The sequence below is a fragment of the Eriocheir sinensis genome, chromosome 26 (genome assembly GCF_024679095.1).
Source record: "Eriocheir sinensis breed Jianghai 21 chromosome 26, ASM2467909v1, whole genome shotgun sequence".
Classification (NCBI taxonomy): Eukaryota; Metazoa; Arthropoda; class Malacostraca; order Decapoda; family Varunidae; genus Eriocheir; species Eriocheir sinensis.
The window spans coordinates 992853-1002998 of record NC_066534.1 but is presented as its reverse complement, the minus strand read 5'-3'; the positions used below and the strand labels follow the sequence as shown (position 1 = coordinate 1002998).

At 44.0% G+C, this 10146-nt stretch overlaps 1 protein-coding gene and 1 long non-coding RNA gene across 2 annotated transcripts in view; one reads left to right on the top strand and one right to left on the bottom strand.

Moving 5' to 3' along the window:
- The window catches only part of LOC127003880 (X-ray repair cross-complementing protein 5-like), a 44463-nt gene that overhangs the window by 30661 nt on the left and 3656 nt on the right, over positions 1–10146 (bottom strand). The window contains exons 2-5 of the mRNA XM_050870986.1: positions 6912–7019; positions 3128–3230; positions 1895–2175; positions 847–998 (exon numbers count right to left, since the gene is read on the bottom strand). Coding sequence (XP_050726943.1) covers positions 847–998; positions 1895–2175; positions 3128–3230; positions 6912–7019 — 644 coding nt within the window. The remainder of the gene's footprint in view (positions 1–846; positions 999–1894; positions 2176–3127; positions 3231–6911; positions 7020–10146) is intronic.
- LOC127003675 (uncharacterized) lies at positions 7053–9664 on the top strand. The gene is made up of 2 exons (XR_007757317.1): positions 7053–9145; positions 9505–9664. It is a non-coding gene; the product is annotated as an uncharacterized LOC127003675 (long non-coding RNA).

Below are 10146 nucleotides of genomic sequence, written 5' to 3'. Positions count from 1 at the left end.
CAAAACTTAAATAAAATCAACAACGGCGTTCATGTGACACTGTATAGTTTAGTATTTATATATTTGTTTGTCTTTAATATTATTTTAAAAATATAAGTACAGTGGTGTTGCCGTGACTTTCTGTAATGTGTATTTATTGTTTGTCTTTAGAAATTATTATTTTTTAAATATATGTACAGTGGTGTTGCTGCGTCCGTCATGTCCTTATTTTTTTCCCCCTCGCTTGTTGCACAGCACCTACATATTCACCAAGGAGGACGGCACCTGGATTTAAGGCGGCAAAGGACCGCCTTACGTTGGCGCTTGGTGGAAATGCTGAGGGTGATGTCAAGCTGAAGCCTCTTCTAGTTTATAGCCATGAGAACCCTCGGGCACTGAAAAACACTTCTAAGCCATCACTACCTGTTTACTGGAAGTCCTCCAAGAAGGCATGGGTTACAACCAGCATTTTTCACGACTATATCTACAACTACTTCTCTCCTTTCGTCTCCCGCTACACCTCCGCAAACAACCTGACGAACAAGGCGTTGCTTCTCTTGGACAACGCACCAGCACACACCCCCGCGATGGTCGATTGGTGTGCTAACGTACAGGTGTGCTTTCTGCCCCCGAACACCACATCGCTCATTCAGCCATGTGATCAGGGGTTGATTTCGACATTCAAGAGTTATTACACCAGACGAGCAATGCATGCGCTGAGCGTTGCTCACAGAGACGGCATTATCGATGGTCCTCAGGCTTACTGGAAGACCTTCGATATCAAAAAGGCCGTCGAGATGATTGGCGAGGCGTGGCAGGAGATCACTCCTGTAACCATGAATGCCGTGTGGAGGAAACTATGGCCACAGGCTGTGCATAACTTCACTGGCTTTGCTGTGCCCGACACTGCCGCCCTCAGCAAGGAGATTGCTGCCTTGGCCAACGAAGCTGCCCTCGGAGACGGAAAGGAGGTCACAGAGGAAGACGTGCAGCAGCTCCTCAATTCTCACGACCAGGAGCTAACAACGCAAGACCTCTTGGAACTCGAGGAGACCAGGACCGATGCTGCCGACCCCGAGTCTCCCGTCCCTCCTCTGACGATCACGCAACTACAAAAGGCTTTGGAGCTCTACTACGAAGCAAATGACTTCTTGCTCCAAATTGACCCTGATATGGACAGGAGTTTTAAAGTGCGTAGCTCTGTAAAAGGAGCCATACGGTGCTACGAGGAGCTCTTGAGGTCCAAGCAAATGGAAAAGAAGCAGCAGAGAATCACAGCTTATTTCAAGCCAGCTTTAGCCCCACAGCCATCAGCAGCAGCACCACCAAGCAGTGATTAGGCAGCAAGTGTCCATGTCCAGTCCCCTCCACTTCAACGCTCATCACTTAGCGTTGCCAGTTTGTGAACCCCTTGCTTCGACTCGAATCCGAAACACATCCCAGCCAGCGTGAGGAAACGTGAGGGTGATGGAGGGGTTGGGGGGGGGCTTGGAGTGGTGCGGTGGTGTACTGTTTGGCACGTGTTTCGGGCACGAGAGTCGAAACTGGCCTTTCACAGCTTGGGAAGTAAACATTGGCAATGTTAAGTGATGAGTTGTAGTGACGAGTTAGAGGGGATTGTCCTAACATATGTAATGCATTTCTATAACAGTAAAGGAACAGGAAATGGTAATTGTTTTTAATTATTTATGAGCCTTGCGTTTCATTGTATTGTGAGTAGTAAATTGCTTTTAAGCATAGTTATATTTAACTTTTTTTTTCTTTTTTTTTTTTTTTTTTTGCTGGCGCTGGTCCCTAACCCCCCTATTTATTAACAACCCTATGGGGGAAATGGCTTCGATATACGAAAAATCGATAAACGAAAGGTTTTTTCAGTCCCTAACCCTTTCGTATATAGGGGATTTCCTGTATAGGTGTACACGTAAAAAAAAAATAAATAAATAAATAAATAAATAAATAAAATGAAATCAGCATCAACTTGAATCTCATGTGGCTCTTTCGGCAACAGCGCGGAGCCTGTCGTCAATTTGGGCAAACCCTTCCATTCTACGGCTCCGCTCTCAACTAACTCATGTTTACGTAACATCTCCAAGGCCACCGCCATGGCATCCAGCCAGTCGCCGCTGCTGCCGCCACACCTCAGAGCCTGCACCTGCTCGATGGCCTTCCAGTCCACGCCCACCAGCTCCCGCACCACTGAGGAGGAAGGCGAGGGTTAGTACAGGGTTACAGGGGTTCAAAATGGCTCCTGTCTCAAAGCTACTGTTATTTAGGGCTGCTTTCACAGTCGTTTTGTTTGTTTTGATCGTTACCAATGGCAGCGATCGACACTATAGTATTCACACGTCAAACTGGCCGATGGGGTAGTGGCGGCTGTGGGGTTAGCCTAGCCCCGCACCTTGCCACACTCTCTCAACACCTCTCGCTTCCTCTGCAGCCGCCACTACCCCATCGGCCAGTTTCACGTGGAAAACTATAGCGTCGATCGCCGCCATTGGTAACGATCAAAACAAACAAAGTGACTGAAAGCGGCCCTAGGAAAACATCTTGTATAGTATTTGGGAGTTGTAGAGAAGCTGAGAAACTTGAGTTATATACACAGTTATATACAAAAACTGAGGTATCTCTGCCAGATGTCACCAGCAAGTACATCTTTATGCCCACAGAGCCTGAACGATATTTTCATTTATCATAAATTACCTGTGTTTCCCTGGGACTTGTAACAGTAACACTTCAATGCGATAAGTGATAGTATTGTTAATGAAATTGTAGTTAATCCTTCTTATTGTTTTATTTAGCGGTAAACCAGACAAAATAAATGACTAATTTAAAACATCCTCATTGGACTATTAAAACTACCCACATGCTGTCCTGAAGACCACCCATCAACCCGGACTGTAGAGGAAACCGTCCAACGTCCAAGTGAATCAAGAAGGAGTCCCAGGGGGCAGCATGAGCCAAGAGAAGATGGCGCCACTATAAACACTTGCCTGCGCCATGACAGGCTGGGGCCAAACACCATCCAGGCCCCTCAAGCAAGCCTACCAGCGCAACAGGCGTACACGTAAAAAAAAAAAATAAATAAATAAATAAATAAATAAAAATAAATAAATAAATAAATAAATCACAAATGATAAGTTGGTCCCACCTTTCACGTGCTGGAAGTCACCGTCTGTTGCCAGAGGGTTGTCCGTCCCTGAGGTGCCAAACAGGACAGTGCCAACAATGTCATGGCAGTTGTGGGCAAAAATCTGTACCAAAGAGTGTTCATTTTAGGCAATTGTTGGCAGCCATAGTTTTGGTGCATGAGTTTTATACATACAAAGAGTCACTATGAAGTCCTAGGGTCGCTTTCACAGTCACTTTGTTTGTTTTGATCGTTACCAATGGCGGCGATCGACGGTATAGTTTTCCACGTGAAACTGGCCTATGGGGTAGTGGCGGCTGCAGAGGAAGCGAGAGGTGTTGAGAGTGTGTGGCAAGGTGCGGGGCTAGGCTAACCCCGCAGCGGCCACTACCCCATCGGCCAGTTTGACGTGTGAATACTATAGCGGCGATAACAGCCATTGGTAACGATCAAAACAAACAAAATGACTGAAAGCGGCCCATATATTTGTGAACAGACAAAAGCTGAAGACATTCTAACAACAGATTATTAGATGTGATGGGGTGAGATTACTTTATTGCATTAACTCGGTGGTGATAGCAGCGGGGATCATGTTGCTTAACCCTTTCATGGCTAAACGCTGGCAGTGAGTGTTAGGCGTATTTGCTGGTGGTGCTAAATGCTGGCAGTGAGTGTTAGGCGTATTTGCTGGTGGTGCTAAATGCTGGCAGTGAGTGTTAGGCGTATTTGCTGGTGGTGCTAAACGCTGGCAGTGAGTGTTAGGCGTATTTGCTGGTGGTGCTAAACGCTCGCAGCGAGCGTTATGTGTATTTGCTGGTGGTGCTAAACGCTTGCAGCGAGCGTTATGTGTATTTGCTGGTGGTGCTAAACGCTTGCAGCGAGCGTTATGTGTATTTGCTGGTGGTGCTAAACGCTGGCAGTGAGTGTTAGGCGTATTTGCTGGTGGTGCTAAATGCTGGCAGTGAGCGTTAGGCGTATTTGCTGGTGGTGCTAAACGCTGGCAGTGAGCGTTAGGCGTATTTGCTGGTGGTGCTAAACGCTGGCAGTGAGCGTTAGGCGTATTTGCTGGTGGTGCTAAACGCTGGCAGTGAGCGTTAGGCGTATTTGCTGGTGGTGTTCCCATGCCTGGCTCCTATCCTCCCCCCACATCCCACCTCTGTCCTCATGAGCGTGCCTTGTCCTAGCCCTTGCCCTGCGCTTGACTGACCCTTTAGCCACGCAACACGGTGCAATGTTACAAAACTGAACTACAAGTAACTCTCGATTTACGCGAGTTTGGTTTACGCGTTCTTGAAATAACGCGTGGTCCAAAATCCAAATAAATGTTTAATTTACATGTTTTTTCACTTCTACGCGATATTTTCTGGAGTGTCCACCAGATGTCTCACGCAACTGGACTCACACGGCCACACAGCTGAGCTCAGTTCTTCCCGCGCGTCACTTGAACAACAATACAGTACCCACGCTACTCAACAACAACAACAACACCCTCGCTGCTGTGCTACCACGAGGGGAAGGGCAGCCAGAGGAGGAACCACAAGAGGGAGAGGAGTCAGAGTGATACAGTAGGCAATAAAGGTACAAACCTACCTCTTGTTGGATTTACTACATTGTTTTGGATTTACGCCACCTCTTCAAGGACACAATACTTGCGTAAATCCTGTACAGGTTTGACGTAAAACATATGCGGAGGGGTTGACGAAGATGTGCCTCTCTCGACCCCTTGCCAGATTCCAACAGTTTCCCTCCGACACCTTCTCTTCCCTTCCGGAAAAAACCCTTTGAGTTTTTGGAAGCAGAAAATGGCCCAAGAGGTTCGACAGTCAAAGGGGTTGATTTATACATTTATACACGCACACACAAAGGGAGGAGGGGGTTGATAAGTTAGGCCTATATATATCTTATGTGTGTGGAGTTCCTCTTCCTTTGAGTTGAGTAGCCATTACTGACCACCACCTCGGCTCAAGGATGCGGCCTCCTCTCCCTGCCTTTCCTTTACATCCATCCCGCTGTCTCTGTTCTCTTTCTTTCTTCCTTCCTTCCTCCCTTCAGTGTGTGTGTGTGTGTGTGTGTGTGTGTGTGTATTTACCTACTAAGGATTTCAGAGGCTGTGCGGCCTCGTTTTTTGGGAATAATATCGTAACGAACAATCGTATCGGTACGAGATTTTGCGACAGTGTATTTCACACACTGCCTTAATTTTGAAGGGTATCGCCAACCGCCACAAGTAGAGAATAAAGGCACTTGTCCCTATACCAAGAGGGTAAAGTCATCAGTGTCAGGCAAAGATACGAACACAACTACCAGAGGCTCCGCCCACCTTGTTCCTCTTCCCTCCATCTCCCGCCTCCTCTTTCTCCTCAATCTCTCTCTCTCTCTCTCTCTGGAAGATACATACATACTCGAGAATGATTTTTTTTTTCAATTAAGGCATGCTTGATGTGATACTGGGACTTTAATTTTGAGCATAGTGATACACATCTGGGCCGTGGACGTAATGACATGTGAGAGTAGGGTGAGGTGGTAAATGATGACTACCATGATTGATGGTAGAACGATTGCTTGCTTGTATTTGCCAGACTTTCTGTCACAGCCGAGGTGTGGGAAGGTGCGGTTCGGCGATCACGACGCTTTGAGGACGACTACTGGACAACGGATAATATCCATGAAAGTGTCGATCCTCTCGTTATTAACCTTGACTGTGACAGTGATGATGATGGGGATTTAGTGTTAAGTTGTGAAGAAGATTAAAGTCTTGAATATTCTTGTTTGTATCCTTAGTAAACCAAGAGTGTCCTTGCCATCACTATATTGTATAAAGTTCCTTAATATAAGCCTCATAACCCAGTGTCCCTCATCCACACTCAGTGATTCACTTTTAGTACTACCTCAAACATTTTATACCTTCGCAATTCTTCCCGTTACCATACTTTCAGCTCTTCCCTGACAATAAAATTAATAGCACCACTATAATTTGGCGATAAGAGCACCATTACTTTTATCAGTAGGTACATGCTATACAATAGCCCTACGAAAACGTACACCATAAACCACCAAACCACTACGCTACCAATAGTTACGGAGGTAATTAGGCTATGTAAGTAACACGTTACCCTACTCTCAACTTTATTTAAAGGATGCCTATCAGTATTAGAAAGAGTATATAACGCCACTACAATTAATGCATGCCTTTCATTCATTATAGTTACGAAGCTACATGAGAGAGAGAGAGAGAGAGAGAGAGAGAGAGAGAGAGGGAGAAGGGAGGAGGCGGGAGATGGAGGGAAGAGGAACAAGGTGGGCGGAGCCTCTGGTAGTTGTGTTCGTATCTTTGCCTGACACTGATGACTTTACCCTCTTGGTATAGGGACAAGTGCCTTTATTCTCTACTTGTGGCGGTTGGCGATACCCTTCAAAATTAAGGCAGTGTGTGAAATACACTGTCGCAAAATCTCGTACCGATACGATTGTTCGTTACGATATTATTCCCAAAAAACGAGGCCGCACAGCCTCTGAAATCCTTAGTAGTTGTAATTTTACAGGGCTTGGGTTTACGCTCATGTGGTCCCATCTCCGTATCTATAATTATCCAACTTTTCCTTGAATCTTTGCACACTCTTCGCCGATACTATTTCTTCACTTAATCTGTTCCAAACCTCTATATTTCTTTGTGTCTCTTGAGCATCTTCCCTTCCATGTGTGTGTGTGTGTGTGTGTGTGGTTGCAAGTTACGAGGGGTTCTACCGTACATAGAACTACCCAGTGGAGAAGCAATGATGGGTTAATTGCACTAATAATGACCAACCTTTCTTTGGAGGAAGCAGGTGAGGGACTCCTTGGCCCTGGTGAGGAAGGTTGGCTCCGGCCCGGCACACACATTGTTGCCCACGTCCATCACAGCCACGATGCCCTCCTGCAGAACAAAAAATATCAGCATTTGGTACGTCAAGTTTTCCCATTATCTTTCACAAGGTAAAAGGGTTGATGATACACATATAACTACAGTATCTTTTGAGTTTCGCGCTTGCTTCGTTATGAAGGTATAGTGCTAAACTCGAGGTATTGAGGTGAGGTCAGAGTTTTATGTAATCCTGAGCTAACAATTCAACAGCCTACCAGCATTACAGGTTATTAGTAGCATAACAGGTCATAACCAATCTCCCGGGTCACCATCTGCAACTGGTAAATTTCCAGAACGTCACCCGTGGGACACTGTTGGACAAAACTATTTTTTTCTGGTAGTTTTCAGTGTGTTAGGAAATAATGTACAAACTGTTTCTGTCACAAATCATTAAAACACTAAATGATTGACTCAGGTTCAGGTCGAGGTAGATTGTGGAAGTCTTGCCTTTGAATCGGCACTTCCTGATGTGGTCTTGTGGTCTGGGTCTGGGTCTTAGGGTCGTATTTAAAAAGATTTCGTCGCCCAAGTTCACAAAATTGACAAGGCTTTCGTATGACTTTAGGGCATTTCCAGTAGTAGTTTTATGACCCTGGTGGTAGTTTGATCCTTCTTCAGTAGCATGAGCCTAAAAAAACACTCATTAGAACCCGATTGATCCCTTCTCTTACCTTTAGAAATAGTTGAAGTGAGAAACGAAAGTGTCTTAAAATGATTGCGAAAAAACGATTTTTAGGGTCGTATTTAAAAAGATTTCGTCGCCCAAGTTCACAAATTTGACAAGGCTTTCGTATGACTTTAGGGCATTTCCAGTAGTAGTTTTATGACCCTGGTGGTAGTTTGATCCTTCTTCAGTAGCATGAGCCTAAAAAAACACTCATTAGAACCCGAGTGATCCCTTCTCTGACCTTTAGAAATAGTTGAAGTGAGAAACGAAAGTGTCTGAAAATACCGGCCTTATATTTGATTTAGCTTCACTATATTGATTTAATCTTTTTCTCTTGTATTTCCCAGAGTTTATAGATCGTTCTTTTACTTTGCTCAATCACTTGCTCATCAAAAAGGAGTAGGGTAGGTTCTGGACGAACCGTACATATGGATGTACCGTACAAAAGCTCTCAAGACCACATATATTATTTTAAGCTAGTTAACGTCTAAAGAGTGAAAGAGAAAACGGAGTCACACAGCTCCGTCCCTCCATTTGAGCGCGGCAACCAACAGCGCATGAATGAGGCGAGTTTTTCGGTTTTTCGCATTCCTGATGTAATATTTTGCCTCTAAATTATGGTTTGTGGTGCTTATGAATATGCTAGGAGTGTGAAGGTTAGGTATTGTACACCTAAATATGACTATATGTGATGATATGACGAGGTTTTAGTGATGTAGTACACCACGTGTGTCGGTAAAGTTTGTTTTCATTTTAATGGCTGCCTGTGGATGTTTCGTACAGCTTGGCTTTTAAGTGTACGGAGTCTCCACATGTAAACAAAGATATTTATGCTGTTTGTGTGTTGAATTTTATTTGAAAATTGACAGATAGGCTACAGCAATATAGTCTAGGATAGCATAAGGTATCTCATATGAAATTTAAAGATTCTGTTGCTTATCTAAATATTGTTTTCATTGTAATTGTTTTGTTGTTGTGTCCAGTTCAAGAATGGTGAAGGACACACTTGAATATAATAATGTATAGTATAGATATATGCCTTGTGACCTTTATTTATGTTATTTATTTCAGATTGAGCCAGGATGCCACGCAAGTTCATTCCCAAGAACCTCCGGGAGACAGACCAGACCAACCTCGAACTGGCATTCAACTACAGGATTGAGCACTACACCAGCATACGGAGGGCAGCTCGGGAGTTTGGTGTCAAGGTTATGACTCTGCATGATGCCTTCACAAGGAGCAAAGCCAAATCTGATGGGCACACCTTTGTAATTCCCCAAGAAAATTTTAACAAGATTTTCAACAAGAATCAGGAGGAAATGCTGTGCAAATATGCCATACATGTGGCAAGACTGTTCTATGGGATGACTCGCAAGGAATTTCGCCGACTTGCATATGAGTATGCTGTGGCTTGCAAGTGCTCCAATATCCCTGCAAACTGGCATGCCACACAACTGGCAAACGAAAATTGGTACTACTTATTCATGGAACGACACACCAGCCTGACACTGAAAAGCCCTGAAGGGATGTCAATAGCCAGGATTTCAAGTTTCAACAAAGTGAACGTTGCCACCTTCTTCACAGCCTATACCTCAGCCATGGACAAATATAAATTTACCCCTGACAGGATCTTCAATGTGGATGAGAGCAGCATCTCCACTGTTGTGAAGCCAGTGAAGGTGCTGTGCGAGTCTGGTCAACCTGTCGCAGCACAAGTAACGCAAAAATGATAAACACTTTTGTCTTCCCAGCCATAGAAGATGAGGGTGAGGTGAAGCCTGACCAGGTGAAGGGTGTCCTCTTTCCTCTGGTGCCAGCACCCACTCCAAGGCTCCAGCGTTTCATCAGGTTTCCCTACTCTCTTCTTTCATATAATATCAAGTAGGCATTTTTGTTTGTTTTAAGCCTTGTAAGCTTTTTAAGGCAAAGAAGATAATGTAACCATATTTTTTCTCAACTTTTTGTGTAATAAAGGAAGATTAAAATTAAACCGCATTCTTTATTTCAACATATTTATCTTTTTATGTTGCAAATCATTTAAAATCAACATTGGGGTCTATTTTAATGGAATCTGGTGGCAAATTACAAATTTATTTAATTGTCTATTTTTTACAATTTTTTTGTTTGAGGCCTCATATACGTGTACGGATCGTCCATACCTGTGGACGATCCGTACACTTCGAGATATTATTTTTAAAGCTTCATTTCACCAACTTGTGGTGAAAAAACTGTGCTTACGAGAGAATATGGCGCAATGATTGTACTTTATAGTGATCACTTCAAATTTAGGTTAATTCACTAAAAAAAATTTTTATGAAAAAAAAAAAAAAAACTGTACGGTTCGTCCAGAACCTACCCTATATTTTCCTCGTCTTCATCATAGGGTCGTTGCAACATTAAATTTTCCCCCGTTCTTCCCTATAAGCATCACACTGCATCAGAAAGTGGTTCAAATCTTCTTTAACAGCTCCA